The following is a 23483-nucleotide window of genomic DNA, read 5'->3' on the forward strand; positions in this document are numbered from 1 at the left end:
AAGTTTCTTTACATTTGATCGGTAGGTAATTTTTTATTTTAAAATCCAAACTTTGGGCTTCCCTGGGGGCGCAGTGGTTAAAGTCAGTGCTATGAAGCTATCTCCAGCCACTGCAGCACAAGTTCGATCCCTGCTCAGGGAGCTAACCCACATGGCACAGGTAGCAGAACTCTCATGTTTTGCCCACTGATCCCATCAGCAGTATATTTCAAGAGACCTGCTTGCTCCCCTCTCAGTTGAATCCTCTCAACCCTGCCCCCACCCCGCACCTCTGTCCTACACCCGAGTTTCTGCATGCATAAATGAAAATTAATCTCAAAAAAAATCCAAACTTAAAAGCTATTGAAATGATTACCAGACTTTATAAAACAATGTTAAATGTCTTCAATAACAATAACACCATTAAAATCACACTTTCACATTAGCATTTACTTTTTCTTAAACAGGTTATTTCCAATATTCTGACCTGCTTGGGAAGCTGCCTGCATTGCACCAGGCAATGCATTTGGTAGCAGACCTCCTGAGGGTAGAAGGCCACTCAGATTTATTCCTGCAGGAGTTATGGCACCAGTGTTACAGCCCAGCATAGGGTTTGAACCACTCATCAGAGCCTGAGCTCCACTGCAGGAGAATAAGACAAGGAATTAAACTTGCAGTATAAAAGAAACAATCAGACATACAGTATTTCCTGGGATTAAAAAACAAACTACTAAACCCACAATATTAGGTATTACTTCTGTCATGAATTTCAATTTTGATATTCAATTTCATTTTAATGCTATGAAGTGATAATTTGGCTAAAAAATTAAGTGCTGTATATTAAAGTTCAAAATATAACCTGGAAGAGTAAAGCATTAATCAAAGGATTGAAACATGGTAACAAAGAAGAATGAACAAGAAAATCTAAGCTGCTGTCAATGTGTAGTAGTATCATTTTAGTGCACTTCATAGATGCATTACCTAAAATGAACACATACTTAAGATAACTTCTATTCACACCTATTTTCAGTTTCTGTATTACACATCTTGTTCTTAATTTCACAAACAGACTTCAGTCCGAAAGGCAAAAGTATCTTAAAAAAAAAAAGAATTATATCATTGATAATCAAAACTTACCAAACAGAGCCCACTACATTGATGAAGTTAAGTCCAGCAGAGTTTGCCATGACCTGGGTGGCTGTGGTTCCTGTAGTTATAGATGTTACCATGGTGGAAAGAGGAATGGTCGTTACAGGCATTGCCTGGCTCAGAGACCTTTGCTGCTGAGCAAACTGAGTTAACAAAGTGGGCTGAGGGGTGAAGCCTGAATCTTGGGGAGTAGGGGTGGCTGAAGGGGTAATAGGAGTTGAGCTCTGAGCATCAGGAGGGTGTGGGGTCGATGAAGGGGTTGGTGTAGGAGTAGATGGCTTAGGAGTTCCAGATCCTGCTCATTGAGAAAAATAAAAATTGCTAGTTTGTTATAAATGGCCAGTCCTTTTTAAAATAAGGTTAATGGAATCTTACTTAGCACTGACAATTTGTTCCAGTTTCTTTTTAAAAGCAGTTAACTGCAAGTGTTAATTTCTACGCGATACATGAGTGTTGCTACACTCAATTACAATTAAGGATGCAGTATATCACCTAAGAATCCCATCAAAGATGCTATTGCATTAACAGTAAAAATAGACATTTGTATTCTACCACAATACCCATTTAAAAGTTAGTTTTCTACATGCTACCTTTGGCCTAAACAGTTTAAAAGGAATTAAAATTAATTTTTGTTATTTACTATTTCACTAATTTAGGACTTCATTTAAAAATATTGCTTATTTTCTGTAACAGCCTTAGATAAAACTCTGAACATATTTAATAAATTACATGTGGTTAACAATCATATTTGGCACCTAAATATACATGTTTAATTCCTAACACATCAAGTTTATCCTGACAAACAAATTTACAAAACACAGTAATAAAGCAAATATTTGATAGATAATACTGCATCTTTAACAGTAACTGTGTACTTCTGTTTAAATGTAGAATGTATAGAAAATCTGTTGTGAATGAAGTATGCACAGTTTATCAACTTTTTAAAAAAACAAAAACAAAAAAACGAAAACCAAAAAAATAAAACCAAAAGCTCTTGAGGTGTTTTCTTTTTTAGCTTTCATGTCCTGCAGAAAGAAAGGAAAGAAATGTGAATGTCCAGAAGCTGTCACTCAACCCTTACTTAAAGTAACAACTGTGTGCAGTAGATTAACATAATCCAGACCCACAACATAAGAAGTGTGAATAAGACTTTCAAGGAAATTTATAAATTTTCTTTGTGCAAAACAAGAAGGCAGAAAAATTACACCTTTTGAGCTATCAAGATGAAGATGTTTATAGCTAATGCGAAGACCACCCTATCACTGTGCAGTGTACTAAAACTTGCAGCACACGTTATCTATAAAAAAAAATCTAAAAAACTGGAATGCATTTTTGCAAATTGGCAACTACATACCTCAGATAGTTACTAATTTAAAGAAATTTTCCCAATCTTGCTAGATTTTTTGTATAACTTTTCTTGATGTTAAAAAAAGTATTCAATAGTAAAAATTACATTTTAATATCTTCAGATAATGCTTATGATCTTTACCACATTTTTAGTAAACTGACAATAATTTAAAAGAGTGTAGAGTGTTTTTGAAAAATAGGTTTTCAGTTTATTGTACTACCACCTTGGAACTAGTTGGCTTCTCATATAGACAGATGACTGCAGCAACAACTCTTAGGACATTTTTTCATATTATCTCCATATAGTTTACATAAGATGTACAATGATCCTAGGGTAGGTACCCTGGTTAAAAAAGATATTCTGGAATCATAATGCCATATTTAACTACTAGATTAATCTTTTAGGAGATGTGTAGGTTGTAAGTCTTTAAGAAAGGTATACACAAAGTGCATACATAGATACAGAAAAACAAATACAATTACAATAAACACATAATACATACAATCAACAAGAGATTTGCCTGAAGCTTCTCCAAAATTTATGCATTTTGGGTACACAGTACATTCAGCTTTCACTATTCCATCGGTCAAAAAAAAGCTGTCTTAAGAAACACTAATGCAAAAGCTTATGAAGAGTTAATGAAGAATGTAAGTTATGACTCACTTTGTGATGAGCTGGCAGGTGACAGGGCAGCCGGAGAAAGCATGCTAACTTGATTGAGATCTACAGATGACTTCCGAGAAAGGCTTGGTGGCTTAGAAGCAGGAGGAGGAGTTGGGGATTTAAGAAAGCTGCTGGCCTGCTGCGGTGTAAAATAGTTACCTAGAAGGATATAAAAGTCATCTCTTAAATTTGCAATTTAAAATTTTATGAATTGTGTAAATCTAAATAATGAGTAATGTTTTAAAAACATTATAATTGTGTACCTTTTACATTAAATTACAGAAAATCAAGAGATGTAATACCTGTAGTACTATTTCCTGAGCTTGAGGGAAGTTTGATGGGTGGAGGTCGATGTTTTACTCCCTTCCCCAATACTGAAGACTGAACTGAAACAGTCTCAGGCTGCTAAGAGACAGTGACATTAAGTATACTTGTTAAAATTAAAGTCAGATCAGAAATTCCTAAGTTAATAATGCTGCAACGCTCAGAAGAAAGTACACAATTTAAAACTGCAAAAATTATTAGTGAAGACAGATGTTAATAACATAATTTCACATGAGATCCATAAAATAAATTACAGAATATATAAATAATGAAGGAGAAATTTGAGTAATAAGGTAGAAAAAGTTTGAAGGAGACAGGCAGAGGCTTTAAATATTTCCAGGAAAATAATAACGAAGTCAGGTGATTAGTATTCATGAATGTTCAATATAAAAAAAGTTCTATGTTTATTTGAAAATTAACATTATAAAACATTAAGTATATTAAACACATACACAAAATAAAAGCAAAACTAAACAATACTACGGACTCTCAAATAATAGTCCATAATATTCCTCACATTTCTTAAGGAAAAACTGGGCACAAAAAAGTAATAACACAAAAATTAGGAACAAAATTAGCAACCAAACACACTTCTGTTTCTTTCCCTGGAGAAAGCTGACTCAGGCTGGCTGAACCACTGGAACTGTGTGACATTTTGACCGGACATTTCGCCTCATTCTGGACCAATTCCTGGTATTGATTGACTACTCTGAAATATTAGGGGAGATAGGTTAATATTAGTTAAATATGAACTTACTATATACAAAACAATGAAAAAAGTTCCATATCAAAAGTTACCACAAAAATTAAAATTAGACAATTCATTTGTGTGCTAAAAGTACAGTTTTATAATCCTTCCAATGGCAAGTTAATGCTCAAAACATTTCTCTTAACAACTAAAAGATATGCTTTAGTATCTTGTTTCTGATATAGAAATGACAGGGATTGTCAAACAATAAGCACACCCAAAGTAATTATCCTTTGATTTCTACATCCTTTCTAATTAAAGCAGTGATCAAGAAATCACCATCTTTAGCTATATCTAAGTTTTCTTACTTAAAACAAAATTATATTTTAAGTATTTCTCTTTTGTTATTTTCGTAATTGTATAAAAAATGCGAATACCGAAGGCACGCTACAACCAAAGTTGTACTAATGGAGTAATTGCCATCTTGTAGGAGTGAGTTTTTCATAGCTATGCAAATTAAACCTGAAGGTGCAAGTATTCTTACCTCTCAGCATCAGTCTTTGATCCAATAATGAACCTAAAATAATTATAAAATAAAGTATCAGATAAGAATTATCTTAAGGAGCATTGGGATTACTTTTGATGTCTTCCATATTTTAGTGACAATACTTCTATAAATTAAAACCAAACAAGATAAATTAAAAAAAAATAAACTTATCAAGCAGTGACCAACTTTTACATGCATTATAAATTAATTCTGTGACTAACTTGATCAATTTAAGGGAGATTTACTCTGGCACAAAACATCTATCAAAACAAAATCTGGGCCAAAAATTACCAAGTGTTATACACCCTTCCAAATATATATCTTTCGCAAAATTTAATAAACTACTGTGTGCAAGGCCTTTGGCCTTTCTTTCTTTTTAACCTTTGAATTTGGAGTCATTATTGTCCACATAGTAGTATCTCAGAATATATTTTAGACAAGGCAAACAGTTTATTACCAATTCAAATAAAATATTTTCATCAATCTTTCTAAAGTGTGACATGTACGATTTATTAAGTGAAATAATGAGTTTATTATTTAATTACCAATTTGAATGATCATCTGTGGAAGAGCTGAAATATAAAATGTAAAGAAGAAAAAATTTGGTTAATGCAGCTCAAAATGAACTTCAGTTATTCAATCAAGTAACCTGATTTATTGATGTACATGAAAGAATCAATGAAAGGTACTAGATATGTAGCATTTCTGCCACAACTCCCTGATGTAAAGACAAAAAATTCAGTTCTCTTGTTAAACAAATCTAATCACCTGGCTTTTTGAATCAATTATCTTTTTTTACAATGACACAATGAGATTCTCTTGTGTTTTGAGATACTTTCACAAACTTATTTAAAATGAATAACCAATGTATGTCTTCAAGGAGATTTTATTTATTTATTTATACAAGCACTGGGTACAGTCAGAAGTGCAGGAAGGTGAGAAAATTCACCAGAGCTAGAGTGGGGAGCAGAACAGGCAGAAGGACCGAAGTACACTGCTGAGGGGAGCAGCGGGCAGCAGGAGAGACCTGCGCGCCATGTGGGACCCTCGCTCTGCGGCCGGGGACCGAACAGGCGTGGCAGAAGCTGCGGGAAGCTTCACAACCCAGCACTCAACTGCTGCACCACCGGGGAGGCCCTAGAAGATTTTAAAATACAGGTATTCCAAATCTTTGTTTGGTATGTAACATGAGAAACTGCTAATGTGGAAAAAATTAAGTTGATGATCCTCACTGTACTACTTCCTCTCACTGACTTTTACTTAGGTATTGGGAACTTATTCTTTAAAACTCATTTTTTCTATTATAAATTTTAGTTAGCATTTTCTCTAACAAGAGGTTTTTATAAATGATTTAACATAGACCTGGCTCCTGCTCTTTTCTTTTGAGTTCTTTATTTTCTTTTCAAAACAGCATTAACTTGATTGGAAACAAAATAATAATAAAAAACAAGACTAAATGTGGTTCCATATACTAAATACATGTAGTCCCTAGGTTTGGAAAATCAACTATATATAGGTATATTTCAGGAGGCACTAACTACATTTAGGAGTCTATACAGTACTGAAATACCTAGCATGTTTAATGGCTTTTACATTTATAACAAATTTGCTATTTAAACAAACTACTGCCTGGAAACTTCAGGCTCACAGAGACGGTAGAGTCATTACTCAGCAGCAAATAAATATACCAGGAAGGATATCACAGGCATATCTTCTCAAGCAAGTATAAAAATTATCATAGAAATTATTTTAAGTAACTCAATAAAGTAACCAAAATTTAAGTTTATTTAGGTCCACATCCAAATCTAACTGGAGCACTTAACAAACAAGTGAATCCCCATAGGGGATTTTTTTACATTTATGATCTATTAGTAGCTGTTGAGTAAATTCTAATGCCTGACTTGGTCAACTACATATATTTGAGAGAACTCACTGGGCTGGAGACAACTGGCTGTCACTTTCTTCATCTTCTTTACATGGCTGTATTTTACCATAGTAAAGTGGATCACCAAGTGACTGCAAAATAGTTAGCTTCGTTTTCTGATACTGATTACCAGCTTCACATTCAAATACATAATCATCTTTTACATCCTGAAAAAGAAATCCCAAATGAACCCGTTCTCCGGTAAACACATGATCAAAACTAAGAAAACCGGGGATAATACTCTTAAATTATATCCAGTAATAGAAGACATAGGATCTTAGTCTATAGATCCTTTTAACCCTGCTCAGAAGACTAAAACCTGTGATTTCTTTTTACATGGCTCTTTGGAAATGAGAGGTTCAATGGGACATTTAGTTAACCAAGTTTCAGTTGAAGATGGCAGAATTTCACATACTGGACATAAAAATGCAAATAAAGGATAAAACTTTTGAAGGTAAACAATTTTATTGTCATTAGACTTTCTGCCAAGGTACATATAAAATATTTCACTCATATTGTCACCCAATTTAATGTATTATGTTTGCATCCCCAGGTAAGTTATTACTACAAGTAAGGAAACTTACACAGAATACATCTCTAGGAATAACTACTAATTTGAAAACAGAAAATAAAAACAGTACCAAGATTCAACCAAAATTATGGATACTATACTTTTAATGAAAGGAACTAGTTGTTTCTTCTTTTAATTCACTAAACCCCCAGCAAGTCCTTTAAAGAAAGATCATCCCAAACTAAAGACAACTATACTTTACGTTTAATAAATTCAGATCCCCTTAGTAACAGCACCATTAGAAATAGAGACTGTAATGGCTACTTACATGGGCTGGCCAGACTGTTGGCTGTGAGTCATCAGATTTGATACACTTCTCTACTTTAGCATATTTCTCTACCTAAGTAATCAAATGAAGACATCAGATATAATGGAATCAGTATTATGACCAAAGAGAAAAACCCTGACTTGCTGATGGGAGAGCTGCAAGATAATAAGCAACTCAGGTAATTTGTACGTATAGCTTAAAAGCACTGCTTTATATTTCACCCTAACAGAGCTAAATTCTACCCTTTGGTATTTACATTAAACATTTCTTCTTAAGCCCTGCTCCTCATCCTTGAAGAGCACAATAGATCTCATGGCTTACTTCCTTAACTTGTGTGTGTGTGTGTGTGTATAAAAACTATACACATATATATTCTGCTTCTGATCCTTTTGGCTTTGTGCTTTCCACAATGATTTTAAAATCACATATAATAAAAATGGTATGAGCTAGCTTAGGAAAGATGAACACCTGTTAAAATAGTTAATCAGCTGCAAAGAATGGAGTGAATAAAAATGCAGGCGAAATGGGAAAAAAGAACATGGGACCGCTCATCATAAGATCTCTTTACTGTTTTTGACCATTCATAGGTTCTGTGAATTATGGACCAACAAAGAAAACCACCCAAGGTTCCTAATCTTGGTCACTGCTCTAGTATTCTTTTTAACCTAAACCAGTCTGAGAAAAAAAGCATTATTAAAAAAATCATAATAAAATATTAGGAAAAAACCCAGAAGTATTTAATGTGTATTATGTAACATGCACTATATTTTTCCATATCTCAAAATTCTTTGGGTTTTGATCCTGTTGTAACAGATACATATTAAGGGTTTACAGCCTTATACATGCTCATGTGAAAGAAAATGAGCTTTGATTGAAAGGAAAAACCATTGTTCTTAACCTTACTAATTCTTTATGAAAATAAGTGCAAATCATGAACTGACTTACATCCACTTCAGAAGGTATGGCCAAATTACAGGGACTCCGTTTCCACATATCCACACACTGAAAAATTAAACAGTATAAATATAATGAAAATTCAAAACAAGTAAAGGCTTTATTCAGATTAAGTTTCATTTTAAAATATATACTTACATTCCCTGCCTTAGAAATTTTGAGGTCATAATGCTGACCTGCTTTTCTTTCCTTTCTCTTTTGCAAGAAATCAAGTAATTTTAGTTGAGGAGGAGGTGGACAATGAGACAGATCCTGCTGCCGATTCATAGTGGACCTGGAATACCTCTTGAAACATCTGAAATATTAAAGAAATTGAACTAAAAGCTAATGAAAGAAATGCAGCATATAGGTTTATATTAGTAAGCATTAAAAAGGTAATTAAGTTATATATTTATAAAACAATCACTTGCTAAGCAGTGTTCTAAGCACTGATAAAATAAAAATCAACACCACAAAAAATTACCACCAAGCATCTGACAGTCCAGAGGGAAGATAGATACTCACAGGTAAACAGGTAAGGTCCCTTGGACAGCAATAAGCTATGTATTAATAAGTGACATGTATGAGAGAAGAAATAGGTATGAGAGAAGAAATTTTGCAGAAAGAAATTTCTTCTTTCTGAAGAAATAATGCATGAACTGGGATACGAATGACAAGAAGGAATCAGTTATGGAAAGATCATAGAATAAGTATTTGAAGCAGAGAAAAGAAACTTAAAAAGGTGCTGAGACAGGAACACACTTTGTTTTAAAAACAAAAAAAAAAAGGTAGATGTAACCAGAGCACCAGTGTCTACAGAGTAGGAGATGAGGTCAGAGTAAGGACTCCTGTAATTCAATAATGATTTAATGTGAAGCTGCAATGGGATTTTTAGGGGAATTTAATCTAGTGGTGGTATCATTTGCTTTGATGTTTTTAAGAGATTACTTTGTTTATGTGGCAAATGGGCCAAAAGGGAACAGAGCTAGCACTATGGTGACTCGTTAGGTAAGAGATTTACAGGAGTCAAGGTGAAGATGATGATAGCTGGACTAAGGTATTGGTAGTAGGCATGGAAAGATGTGGACCAAGACACAAGGAGAAATTATAAAACTGTTAACATTGCAGGACAGATCTTAGGTGAACTTATTCCACTATTTCCTAAACAGTATCTTTCCTCAACATGTATTATTTACATAATAAATGATGGACTTAGAAAATGAATAGGTTTTTTGAGCCCCTTCAAACTTGAAGATCCAAAGTGTACAACTAAATTATGTTACAAGTAATTAGCCAACTATAATTGAAAATTAGTATGTATTAATTTTACTAAATAGTAGAGACAGCTAAAACATAAATTACTGAGTTACAAAAATTTTAAGATAACTTCTAAAAAATTTTCCCACATTAAAAAAAATTATGAATCATTTCCTTACGAGTACTATTAATGAAACCTAAAACTAGTTACTGGGTCTAGAAAGTAGTAAATTATTCTGCTTACGTTTGCCTCTTATCTTTTTGGTAACTAGAATCTAAACTTAAAGGAAGTTTGTTCTTTAAATAAAAGAAGAGAATATATCACATTTAATACAAAGCAAAGAATATTAAGAAAATCACAAGAGACCAAAAAAATACAAAGCAAATACAAAAAAAAAAAATCATAGCACTTATGTAATTTGGAGGAAAAAGATAACAAAAATAGCAAAATTGAAACCTACTTCTCTAGCAGCATTTTTCATTCACACATCAGGCAGATACAATACCTTTTCATTGGGCGTGTGTTCATCTTTTGCTTGTTATACAGCAGTCTGTTTGCAGTGCAAGTTACTGCTATAGAAGGATCAAGACACAATGGTTCTGCTGTAGCTAGGATCAGTTGGCTCTCAAGCAAAAGTTTGTCTTCCTGAAACATGTAAAGAATACGCCAATACCAAATTAAAGATTTTTAAATTATACATATTGTTTAATGTAGAACTATTCCATGGAAGTCTACTACAATAAAACACAGTATTTTAAGTTCTAATCTATGTGTATCAACTTTAGAAACCTGACAGCATACTGGCAGTTCAACAATAGAGTACAAAATGGTCAAATTATGAGTGACTACTGATTCAGCAATTAGTTATTGAATACCTACATGTGCTGGGTACTGTTCTATGGTTGAAAGTAAAGCAGAAAGCAAAACAGAAAAAACTGTCTACTTCTACAAAGCTTACAGGATCATGATGGATCACAGTACTTTTGAGTAACTGACATGTAATGATCCTATTTTATACTCAACTTTGTTAAATATAAATGTGACCACACTAGTAACTGTATGAATCCAATTATCCAATTCTAAAATGTACAGACTATTTGCTAATATCATGTAACTTACTTCATTGAATCCTATTATTTTTAGCTTAAACTCTGAAATATTGTTATAACTAATTTTTTTAAAGTTAAAATGAGTTAAGAATTTTTACCAAAATTGAGGCATTGCTTTTAATAGTTCCATTCAACTTTTATTATAGCAATTTTCAATCATACACGAAAAACATGTGTGACGACAGCTATGTATGAACAATTTTATTAACCATCCTTCTAATTTCTCTGGAGGTTTGTTTTCCTGAAGTAATTCCAACTTTCTTTTTTTTTTTTTTTAATTTATTTTAAGGGCATGTTTATTTATTTATTTGTTTGTTTGTTTGTTTTGTTTATACATGCACTGGGTACAGTCAGAAGCGCGGAGGGTGAGAGAATTCACCAGAGCCAGAGCGAGGAACAGAGCAGGCAGAAGGACCGAAGTACACTGCTGAGGGAGCAGCGGGCCGCAGGAGAGGTCTGCGCGCCATGTGGGACCCTCCTCTGGTGGCTGGGAGCAGCCGGGGATCGAACCGGCACCACGGAGGCTGCGGGCAGGTTCGCAACCCAGCGCTCAACCGCTGCGCCACCGGGGAGGCCCTAGTAATTCCAACTTTCTACTATTTCACCTGAATATACATTGTATTGTTAACTGATAAGGAAGTCTATTATTTAGGCTAGATTTAAATTTCCCATTCTGTTAAAAAGCTGGTTTCAAGAACTCAGAGAAAGCCTACATACCTTTTTCTATTCAGTACTTATCACCTCTTCCCCCAGCTTTTTTTATTTTTGGTTTTCCCATGTGCCTGATTTGCTAAATTGCTTCTCATTGAGTCTGGCTGGTTGCTTAATCACTGTGTCACTTAATGGTTTCTTTACTTCCCTGAAAACCCTATGAAATGTTAGAGCTAGAGACCTGATTTACTCAGGCGCTTTAAAAAAAAAAAAAAAAAAAAAAAAAAAAAGCCAGAGTTCTTCATTGGTACTGGCGTGCGCTTTCTCTTGCAGCACATCAGAAGGCAAACAGTGATCCTCTGTCTCACTTCCAGACCAGCAGTTTAGTCAGATCTCTGCATTAAAAAATTCCCATACATTTACCTAAAAGCTTTTCACATTTATAGTTACATCTGTCCAGATTCATTAATTGATTAAGTCTTTCAAACTGGTAATTTTCTTTTTTGGCTGACTTGAATTTTTTATTATGTAAGCTTCAACTTACGTTCTTTAAAATTTTTATGAGTGCCATTTATTATAAAAACTTAAGCTTCAATAAACCAGAGGGAATAAACGACCTCTACACTTTCCAAGTATTCTCTTAAACAGAATAATTATCACTTTTTATTTTAAATACCAAAGAAAAACAAATATAATCTAATTTTTACTGGTACATCATAAATCAGATAAAACTTACCTTGTGAGATAGGATAAAATTATATACAAATATGACAATGGAAACATTTGGCATTCAAAATTCCACTGGGACTACTTTATTGTATTTTTTTTAAATTAAAGTAAGATTTGTTCACAATACTCTATAAAATTGAGGCTACTATGAGAGGGTGGGGATGGGAACAGAGGAGGGACAGGTTCCAATGGTCTGTGTTGAATCTTGGTGGTGAATGAGGTGTAGTAATATGTATCTGAAAAGGTATGACTCTATTCCCCTAAATCATATACAGTAGTGTAAACCAAAGTGATGCTGTCAAAATTCTATCCTTTCTTTTACAATCTATTTGGTGGAATTTTTGAAAAGAATTTCCTCTTCATTTCTATTTCACACAGGAAAAGGCAAAATAATTAATATAGTTTCTCTCTAATGATGAGCAATGATTTTATTGTTTTTAAGCATTTTTTCAATACCTTTTAACTTCTGTAGAGGAAAAGCTTACACAGCCCAAACTAAAATACAACACTTAACGGTTACTGTTGAACTATTACTTTATAATTTTTCACAATGGAGTATTTTCACAATGATGTTTTCTTTCTTTTAGTTACCACCCCTCCCTTTCTATAGCAACAGAGAAATATCTGAACAGTCTTGCGAATGGGGACTTTACATGAGCAAGCACTGAAGGGTTAAGTTATTCTCAGGTTTAAGAGAGGTCCTTCTACTGCTGCAACAAGTATGAATGGCAAAAAGACAGCTAGTTCTGCTTGACAGAGAAAAAAAAAAAACAGCTATCTATCTGTACCCATGGTACATATAAGACATCTTTCTTCAAATTGAAAAAGGATGAAAAAGTTAAGTGCTGGGCAGATCAGATCCTGGTCCTAAAGCATCTGAGATAAACTTTAAATTACCTGAGGAAATACTGCATGTATGAAGAGACTACTGACTTCTAAAACATAAAAATGAACCACAAAACATTACTCATGAATAAAAGTATTGTTACACCTGTATTTTGACTCTTTGGAATTAAAAAGCAAAACAACTAACCTGGGTCCACTTATGGTTATCACTTGTTATTGAATGTACATCACAGATTAAAGTCTAGAAAAAATAAACACATTAATGTATAGGCACATTAGCATATGAAAGTATTTAATAAATAAAACTCCAAATAAAAATCTAAAGCTAACACTTCGTAATTTATCATTCCTTACCTGCATTGTTGGACGTAAGAGAATGTGTCTACTTTGGTAACCAGGAGACTTCATATTACTAGACTGTCTATAGTCACGTATTTCTGCTATGACACATCCACAGTGAAAAATATTAACCTGTGTTGAGTGAAAATATTGGAGTAAATGTCATTTTTCAAAAGCCTAAATATCTCAGGGTCTTAATACTGTTGTACAATATTTCTAGTCACTCACCATACTTTCAAACGAATTTCCTTGGTGAACTTACTACTATATAAACCTTGTAAAAAGAATTTTTATGCTCATCACTGAGACTAAAGAAGCAGTTTTAATTGTTTTTTTGCTTATAGAGTGACTTTTGGCGTTTATATACTATTAATGTTATAGATCACTGGAACTGCTGTTCCTCTTAATGTGCATAGGCTCATGGTGATTTTCTGTTAACCATGTCACTGTTATAAATTGTCATATCAGCCAAACCAGAATCTTAGCTCCTGGATACAATTCCATAATTGCTCTAACAAAATTTCTAGAAATAAGATAGTGTATTAATTAGTAATAGGAAGAAAGCTAACTTTAAACTCAAATAATCTTCTGTTAAAAACACTGTCTTTAAAAAATAGGGCCTGGTCCTTTTTCTGACTCCAAAGGTATCTTTTATCACTCAAGTCTTGCTACTTATCAGCTGTATAGTGGTTCATAGTATGTCTCTGCACCCCGCAGAAGTTTTAGTGAGTTCCAATACTCCACATTATATCAGCCATTATTATGTTCATGATTTTGAATAAGTTATCTGTTGGGTCATATTACTGTAAACTATGTGCCAATCACTGTCTAACAAGTTTCAACAATAAAGTGGTGAAACAACACTTACTCTCAGTATGGGAGAATAGGCAATAAATATGTAAACCAAAAACCAAGGTATCTTTATTAGTGAAAAATGCTATTAAGAAATTCAAACAGGAAGGAGCTAATTTAGATTGGGTGCTTAAACACCTCTCTGAGGAAGCCACCTTTCAGCTGAAACCTGGATTATTCAGAGGATTGGACATCAGGTATATACATCATTCCAGACAAAAGGAACAGCAGATGAAAAGGAATAAATAAAGCAGGAATAAGTTTGGTGTGTTTTAGTATGGGAAGAAATGGCTAGAGTATAGTGAGTGGGAATAAGAAACAGGAGGTAAAGACACACAGGAAGGCAGGGGGGTTGTGGAGTGAGATAACACTAGAAAACTTTAAGCAAATATTTTGGCTTTGTTTCAGCTTTGTAACTTTAATGTGTCTGTCGGAAAACCAAGTTCCGAGCTTATAGAGTTGAAAGCAAAGAGTTTAGCAAGGTAACTATAGCAGATCACAACCATATTTTTGCAGGTACAACTGACATTTGCTAGCGGACTGAGTGTGAAAGTCAAGAGTAGGGTCATTCATTAGATAGAGGCCTGGTGACAGAAACTGATTTTGGAGATTAAATGAAAAAGTTTAGTTTTGTCCTATATTCTAGTTAATGTTAGTTTGGAGATTGGTGAAATGGTCATTGTGAGAGACACATAAGCAAGGAATTAAATGCCATTTTTAACCTTATGTAATGGACCAAGATCACCCATGGACAATGTAATTAAGGAAAAGAGGGTCTAGGACTCAACTCTTAAACCTTAACACATTTATGGGTGGTACAGAGGTGACAGCAAAGACCAGAGGAATAGAGAAGGAAGAGAAAAGCCAGATGTGTGCTCAGAAGAGAAAAAGATATTTTCAGGAGGAAGTAGTCATCTGAATTGAATGCAAACAAACCATTTAAAAACACGGGCCTCCCCAGTAGCGCAGCGGTTGAGTGCTGGGTTGCGAGGCTGGCCGCGGCCTCTGTGGCGCCGGTTTGATCCCTGGCTGCTCCCCGGCCCACCAGAGGAGGGTTTTACATGGCGTGTGGACCTCTCCTGCCACCCGCTGCTCCCCTCAGCAGTGTACTTTGGTCCTTCTGCCTGCTCTGCTCCCTGCTCTGGCTCTGGTGAATTCTCTCGCCCTCCCGCGCTTCTGACTGTACCCAGTGCTTGTATAAATAAATAAATTAAAAAAAAAAACAAAAAACAAAAAACAACACAACCAAAAAAAAGAGACTGGATGATTCAGTGCTGGAGATCACTGGTAACCTAACCAGAGCAGCCTCTGTATGATAGTGATATAACAGGTGGGTAGAAAAGAATGGGTTGTGAGTAAAAGGACATGATTATAAATAGCCTTTTTTGAGTATCTTTTCTGTAAGAGAAGAAGTATAGAGCAGTAGCTGGCGAAGAACATGGGGTCAAGGGAAAAGTTTTTAAGAGACAATACAATGTGGTTCCAAGTTCCTACAGAGGAAGAAAATTCTTAGGAATAGCATACTTCAGCCATTTTAACAGGAAGGCATTCAGAAAGTTTGGGCAGAGATGTGGAGATGCTGGCTGACAGGTGCTAAGAGAAAATGGAATTCTCATCTGACAGCTTCATTTTCCCTCAGTGAAGTTCACAGTATGTCAGAGGTAAAGTTTAGGGAGTAAAGATGTTTGTTCTATAATGTCCTGATTGTAGCTTGAGAGACATTTTCAACAGATGAGTTAATTAATATAGTAATTTTAGAAGAACTAAAATACCTTTCAGTACAGTCTAAAGGATAAATATCCCATAGTAAGCCAATTTCCTCATAACTATGCACAAAGTCATGTTTATGTTCTGAGCACTATTGAGAACAAGTATCATTCAACACAAATTAACATATAGTTGACAAATTTTAGGATAATCTAATGAGAATAATTTTGTACCTGAGATTTTTCTAGGAGATCAACCAAAATAGGAGGCAATTCTTCTGCATCCAAGTATTCAAGCAATTCTCCTTCTTCATAAGGCAGTCGAATGGTCTCAGAATCTTAATTTTAAAACAAAGTTTCTGAAAATAATCAGGCTCAATAAAAAGCCTAGGTGCGTAATTTAAATGGCTTTTCATAAAAAAATAGAAAAAAAGACCAAAGGTGCTACTAACATCCTTTTAATTTAAATCCCTTACAACTTTACCTATTTCTAAAAGACTTGGTAGACTGTATACAATTTAGGTGAGAGAGGAGAAAAATGGCTAACCTAGTACAGAAAAACATCGGCATAACATCACAAGACAAACCACAACGAGCAGTTGTAAAATTCCAACATCAGAAATTGAAAGTTCTTTGAAAATTTTTAATCTGTAAACCAAAAGGATAATTTGATACCTAATTTGAAAAATAGTTACTCATAGAAGAAAATTCACTGTTACATTTTATAATTATCATAAGAAATATAACTAGCTGAGTTCACTGTAGAACCCATATGTAATACCATCATATCACAGTTCAGTCTTCTCTATTGAAATTTAAGAGTATTTACATTTTAAAAACTATTTTTATATATACACACTAACAGAAACAAATATTAGAAGTGAAAATTATGCAAAGGGCAATGAGTTTGTTTAATTTTGAAGATTTTAGATGTAGAATTCAATATGTAAAGAAACATACCTTTAAATACCTTATGTTAAAATAGAAACAGCAGTAAAACAAAAGTAAATTTTGACTTTAAGAACAATATATTTTATTATTTAACTTCAAAGATCAAGTTAAGCTAAAGACTTCTCAAATGCCTATTTAGGAAAGCTAATCATATTAGAGATAGTCTAACAAAGCATCATAGAGAGTAAATTTGGAACCAAAATTTCTTTTATCAAGTCTTTACTGATCTGAAGTAGAGACCTTTCAGTGGAAGCTACTTCCAAACACAGTACATCCTACCTGGCAGAGGATTTTTCATCCTCTGCTTTCTGGAGATTCTTACCTGATCCATTTTTTCCCCTGAGCATCAGAGAATATCCCTCATTTCCTGGGTATAGGTTGACCACTAAACATGACAATGTCTCTTGCATAACAAGCTTCTCTAACAAGTTCACATTTCTTCTTAATTTCTGCTTTAAAGAAAGGCAGAGCTCATGAAAATAACCCAGCATAAGCGTAACAAAAAATGGTATGCTTTAACAAAATCAGACCTGATCAACTGTTTGGTGTTCGTCCACATTAACACCATGAATAGGTAGGAAAAAAAACAGTATTGCTACCAAGTATAGGATCTCTACATAAACTTAATTTTAATGATTACTATGTTTTATACACATTAATTTCTATCATAAAGAAAAACTAGAGATCTATAAAGCAATAAAATACTTAAATATAAAACTGAGTACATAAGCAGCAAATATCAAAATCTTAACATTATTAAAACATAGTGTTAAAATATAAAACATGCTATATATTAGTTTCTGTAAGTATGCAAGTAAATAAATAAATGAAAAGTTTAGGGCATTCTCTTTGGTTGTGCTGTTGCAAGTGTATATTTCTTAAATATTTTATAGCCTGCCTAAATTATATCTAAGCAAGTTCAACAACTATAATTAGCTGCAATGTTGATCCCTAAATATCTAATTGATAAGTAAAAATAATTTTCTCTAAATTTTATAGCTCTTTAGAAACTACTTTGTTTAAAATAAAAATCCATCAGGAAGTACTAATAGAATAAATAACATCAAAATCCATGGTTTTAGAAACATACTATTTAAAAGAAATTCACTTATATACGTAACAATTCATTCTGTCAAATCTTACTTATAAAAATTAGACAACAGAATATTTTGCAGAATCTAAAAAAAAAAAAAAAATCAATGTTTTGAGTATCTTATATTGAGTTTATCGATATATTCAGGCCCATGCAGAAAATCAATTACTAATCTGTCAACACAGAACCAAAAAACTGCATGATGAAAACTGAAAAAAAATAAGGGGTAAAAACAATTTTTAGCCACTTTGATATTTAAAACTAGTAGAGACAGACAAATTTTCATGTGTTTTCAAGTACAGGGAAAACCATATAATTTGATCTAAGATTAAAAAAAAAAAATTGTGATGATGAGTACCTCTTTAAGAAAACAAGCTGCTGTTTATTTCAGAGTCAAAAAATTATCTGTTAAAGGGCCAAATAGTATTTTAAGCTCTGGACCATATGGTTTACAACTTTTCAACTCTGCTGCTGTACCCTAAATCTGTCACAGTTAAGTCCTAAACCAATAGCTATGGCTAGATTCCAACAAAACTTCATATATAAAAACAAAGTGGCCCAGATCTGGCTGGTGGACAATGGTTGCAAAACCTAGCTTATAATATTGATTTATTTCTCTTAATTCTGCCTCTGAGGTAAGGGATTATGTTCCTTTATGCTGACTGTGGGGCTAATATGGGTATTTATAGAATGTATACTTTTTAATAGGTGCAGTTTTTTGTATGTCAACTATCTCAATAAAATGTATGGAAAACATACCATAAGATTGATTCATTTACAGTTTAGCAATCACCTTTTTCTTAATGTAAAGATTTTAAAGACTGGATACTACTAGATTCCACTGATTTTTGCCTAAAGGTGAAAAAGTATTTATTTTTTAATAAATGACAAACAGAAGCTGTTGGAGCCCTCTGAAGTTCCAAAAGGCTACATTTCTACAGTAGACTAAGCAAGTTTCTACTTATATGCAAAACAGAAACAAATTTTTTATCAGGGAACCATGAGCTTATTTTTGTAACTAATTTTTTTTATTATCACACTTGAATTTTCTACATGTCCTATAACGGCTTTAACTTTCTGCTGCAAACCACCATGAAGAAGTAAGTTACTTTTCTCCTGTCTTTGGTTTACAAATCACTTCCTGGGGGAAAAAAGGGAAACATAATACAGAATTTGCTTCTGTTGATTTCCCAATGAAATATTCTACTACACAGTAAATACTGTTCCCATCTCCTGCCTACGCAGGTGATGTTGGTTCTGCCTGGTGCCAGACTATCCAGGTCTTTGGGTCAGCTGCAGACCTGACTACAACAAATGGCTAGAACAAATGTTAGTTCACTCAGTACAGTGACTACTTTCATTAAATTGCTTGCAATTTAATTTCTTCAAATTTCTTTCTTTACATTTCAAATGACAGAATGACACAAACACACCGTAATTACCTTAACTTCAGGCTCTTTTTCACATTCTTCAATATATAAGTCATAAAGTTTTTGAAATACAGATTTTCTATTGAATAAAACAGAGAAAATATATGAAATGTGACTGTAATAACCACAGAAGTTATTTTTTAATTTTCCCATATTTTCCAACAACTCCCCCTATAGTAGAGAAAGCTAGTTCTAAATCTTGCTGCTATAAAAAGCAAATAATGTATTTAGTGGGGCTGTATACACTAGTTAACATCAACTTAGAGAAATTTCCGATACATTCAAAAGTATGCATAATTTAACAGTTTTAGCTCACTGCCTAGTGGGACTGTAATAAATGTTGGCTATCATTATCTAAGGTGACATCAATTCAGTATTCATACCTTCCACTAGAGAGGTATTTCCTTTTAGGAGGTCTCTGTCTGGCACTTTCAATGACATACTGAAAAAGAAAAGTTTTCGTGATGCATAAACAACTACATTAAGTATATAAAAAACAATTATGAGGCTAAAAAATGCTATCCAGTAATTCAAGTCTTATTCATATTAAAATCTCACTTGTAAGAAATACAACGTAACCTCTAAATATATGTTAAAAATAAGTGAAATTTTAACTACACTAAATTTTAGCACTTTAATTTCGCTGCTATGACATAAGCAACCATCCAGTTCCCTGACTTTTATTTCAGGTCAGAAATATTTTAATGTTTTATGGTTGTTCATAATATGCATAGCATATCCAATTGCAAGTACTCTAGTGTCTTGAGCTATTTTTCCCTTTAAGCTATCAGAAAACTTGCCAAAACAGGAAAACATAATTTTAGAAATTCAACATCCTAGTTCAAACAATAGTCCATAGCATTTTATTTCATTCCCAACATTATTATCTGAGGAGTCCAACTAACAGATGATCCAGGCATCACCTGATATTTTAGTATGTACAAATTTTGTCAGACAACACGATTTCAATATGTAACTTAGTCATGCCTTACCTCTGCACGATCCAAAGCTAGTTCTAAAGCTTGCTGCTATAAAAAGCAAATAGTGTATTTAGTTATTTTTAAAAAAACATTTAATATACACTTAACATTTCTAAGTGGTTATATGAATTTTATTATCTGAAAGTTTCTAAAAACAAGTCTCACATTCTCCTTCCCTTTTTCACCCACTCCACAGAATGCTCAAAATACATTACATAGAAAAAAATACGACAGGGCCTCCCTGGTGGTGAAAGGGATTAAGACGCAACCTATGAGGGTATCCGCAGCCACTGCAGCACAAGTTCGATCCCACATGGTGCAGGAAACCTCTCCTGACTTGCCTGCTGCTCCCCTCAGCAGTGTATTTCAGTCAATCTGCCTGTTCTGTTCCCCACTCTACCTCTCTCACCCTCCCACACATCTGGCCTGTACCCCAATTCTTATATGCATAAATAAATCTTAAGAAAAAAAAAAGAGAAAAAAATACGAGTCTTGGGCACTTGATTATGAAAACAAATTAAGATAGAAATGCTAAAATGATTTTCTCTGGCCAGGGCTTGTGAAGCTGATACAAGGCTGAGGGTTGGGTGTGGTAAGGACATTTTATAAACTTAATTTCTTTGACATTATTTAAGACTACCATTCAGGAAAATATACTTGTCATCAAGTATTTACAGTGAAGCAAAGACTAAACTCCCCTAACCTGCTAGGAATCCTGAAAATTTGGGGTATTGATATGTTAATAACTAAAATTGACAAATCTTAATATAGTAACACAGAATGTACAATGAAACATTTCTAGGTTAGTGCCTAGCAGAAATGCAATAAGTGTTGGCTATCATAACCATGTTTCAGAGAATTTAAGATACTATCACTCATGAGCATTATTTTAGCTAACAGTAAGGAAGAAAAAAATGCTACCAATTATAACTTCACATAATGTATCATAATTATAGATTCATCAATTCAGTAATATTAAAATGAAAAGAGAAAATGCATCTAGTACTACTGCCACATGTATGGCTTGTAATCTACTACTAATCCCCCTTCATCCAGTTTCTTAGAGAATTATTTTAAGATGAGAGGGAGAAAAAAGGTAAATTCTGTCTTGCTCCTTTGTAAAGCATTATTTTGTAATAAAATCTAAGAATAAAAAGTAGTATGATCAACATTATAGCAAATATATAACCAACGATTTTAGTTCTCTCTTTTAAAGATTTATTTCTATTTATTTATGCATACAAGAACTAGAGTGTAAGCCAGAGGTGTGCGGGGGTGAGAAGATTCACCAGAGACAGAGTGGAAGTAGAACAGACAGATATACTGAAAAACACTGCTGAGAGGGCAGTGGGGAAGGCAGGAAAGGTCTGCTGAACCATGTGGGTTAGCTCCCTGGCTGGGGATCAAACTCATGCTGCAGTGACTGCTGATAGCTTGATAGTGCTGAGACTTAAAACCCTGTGCCACCAGGGAGGCCCTTATTTCTCTTTTTGTGTTTTGGGTGCCATACAAGGTCATTGTATTTTTCATTCAAAATAGTAATTTTTAATTTCACTGAGAGGTATAAATCAATCTTTCATTATTTATACACACACATTTATTTATATATGTGTGTGTGTGTGTACGCGGCACACACATTGCACCTACATTTTTCTTTTATTTCATAGACTACAATAATTCAATCTGCCAAGTAGCATGGGATAGAACTCTCAGCACCCACCAAGAGAGGATAGGGGAAGAATAAATACTACCAGTTTTTAAAATTATGAAAAGGTTTATATGACTACCAGGCTAGCCCTGAGGATAGAGAATTCATGATTAAAAATAGTTGGCCTTTTCGAGCTGCAAAAAAAGGACCACATTAAAATATAAAGAGTGGAAAAAAATCTGAAATATGCCATTATTTCAAAGGGTTCAGCTAAAACTGATAGCAATTTATTAAAAAATCTTATAAGGAGCAGATTTTTCAATGAAACAAGTTCCAAGATTCAGGATGAAATTAAATATAAACCACTTTCCATCACAAAAACATAACTCTGGACATATACCCTTGGCAAATACATAGGTTCTTTTGATTATTCCGGCTATAAAACTTTAATGTAAGATTATATAAAAATCATAATAAACACAACAAAGCATATACTTGAGGACAATTTTAAACCTTCAGTCTTCTCAAGCAAATTATTTTCATCTTTGGAAATTTAAACATCAAAAGATCTGGATAGATACCGCCATATGTAAATACAAGTATCATTAATTCCTATCTCTTCTAAATACTTAAGAGAAAAGTGATTAACTATTATGGATGCAAAATATCAGATGAGGTTTGCATCCCAATAACAGAATGGGTGCTGATAGCAAGATGCCCACAGAAGGAAGTTAAATGTTTACTGAGATCTATTTTCAACATGGCAGTTAATGTTCATTTTTCTCTGATAAATGCTGTTCTTCTTTCAAACATTAAAAAATGATTCGTTCCATTTGTCTTCAATTTTTTTAATGGGAAAAGTTAAATGCCCATCCTATGCATATGTACCTTTAGTAACTGTAAATTGGTGAACAGAAATGTGACAACAGAAATCTAACACTGATGCTGTTTAAATGATGGCTTTTTTTTTTTTTTTTTTGCAGTAAGGAGGTTAAGTTAGCTTTTTAAAAAATCTAAATGAAGAGGAATTTTAAAACATGAGAAACCTGGGGTACCCCACAAACTATTTGTATTTATACCCATCCTCCTTGCCAATAAATTGGTAAAGTGGATAGATCTTCTTTTAATACTTCACAAAGATTAAAAGATTACGTAACTTACATATAATTTTAACTCTGAATGGAGAGATGAGCCCCATATTTTGTAAAGAACATTTTGCATGTGACTGCTAAGTAATTTCCCAATTAAAGTAACTGACAGTGTACAATATAAGATAGGTATTTTTATGGAGATGAAGGAAAAGAACATTTGAAAACAAATATAACTGTACTGAGCTGTAGCTTACCATTGTGGTATAAAATAGGCATCGAAAAGAAGAAAAAAATCTATCTTTGTTGAGGAAGTGAGGTGAAAACCATGTCTTTTAATATAAATCTTTCGGTACTGTAAAAGTAAAAAACGACAAAACCATCATATTAACATAGATGAATGAGATGT

The 23483-nt window shown here is 33.5% G+C and overlaps 1 protein-coding gene across 8 annotated transcripts in view; it reads right to left on the minus strand.

Annotated features, from left to right (window-relative positions):
• The window catches only part of SUPT20H (SPT20 homolog, SAGA complex component), a 34873-nt gene that overhangs the window by 8515 nt on the left and 2875 nt on the right, over positions 1–23483 (minus strand). For 3 of the 8 annotated variants that reach the window (XM_054701703.1, XM_054701702.1, XM_037527202.2), the window contains exons 2-21: positions 23332–23429; positions 20351–20386; positions 19742–19800; positions 19371–19437; positions 17158–17284; positions 16119–16222; positions 13342–13458; positions 13175–13228; positions 10158–10297; positions 8554–8710; positions 8407–8463; positions 7462–7533; positions 6632–6789; positions 5244–5270; positions 4696–4728; positions 4055–4172; positions 3442–3544; positions 3140–3298; positions 1117–1423; positions 467–621 (exon numbers count right to left, since the gene is read on the minus strand). In XM_054701703.1, coding sequence (XP_054557678.1) covers positions 467–621; positions 1117–1423; positions 3140–3298; positions 3442–3544; positions 4055–4172; positions 4696–4728; positions 5244–5270; positions 6632–6789; positions 7462–7533; positions 8407–8463; positions 8554–8710; positions 10158–10297; positions 13175–13228; positions 13342–13458; positions 16119–16222; positions 17158–17284; positions 19371–19437; positions 19742–19800; positions 20351–20386; positions 23332–23334 — 2053 coding nt within the window. In that variant the 5' untranslated portion in view covers positions 23335–23429. Of the gene's footprint in view, positions 1–466; positions 622–1116; positions 1424–3139; positions 3299–3441; positions 3545–4054; positions 4173–4695; positions 4729–5243; positions 5271–6631; positions 6790–7461; positions 7534–8406; positions 8464–8553; positions 8711–10157; positions 10298–13174; positions 13229–13341; positions 13459–16118; positions 16223–17157; positions 17288–19370; positions 19438–19741; positions 19801–20350; positions 20387–23331; positions 23430–23483 lie in introns of all 8 variants that reach the window. The other 5 variants (XM_037527203.2, XM_037527206.2, XM_037527205.2 and 2 more) reach the window with 3 other exon arrangements.

This window comes from Talpa occidentalis, unplaced genomic scaffold, assembly GCF_014898055.3.
Source record: "Talpa occidentalis isolate TD23 unplaced genomic scaffold, MPIMG_talOcc4v2.1 talOcc4.5, whole genome shotgun sequence".
Classification (NCBI taxonomy): Eukaryota; Metazoa; Chordata; class Mammalia; order Eulipotyphla; family Talpidae; genus Talpa; species Talpa occidentalis.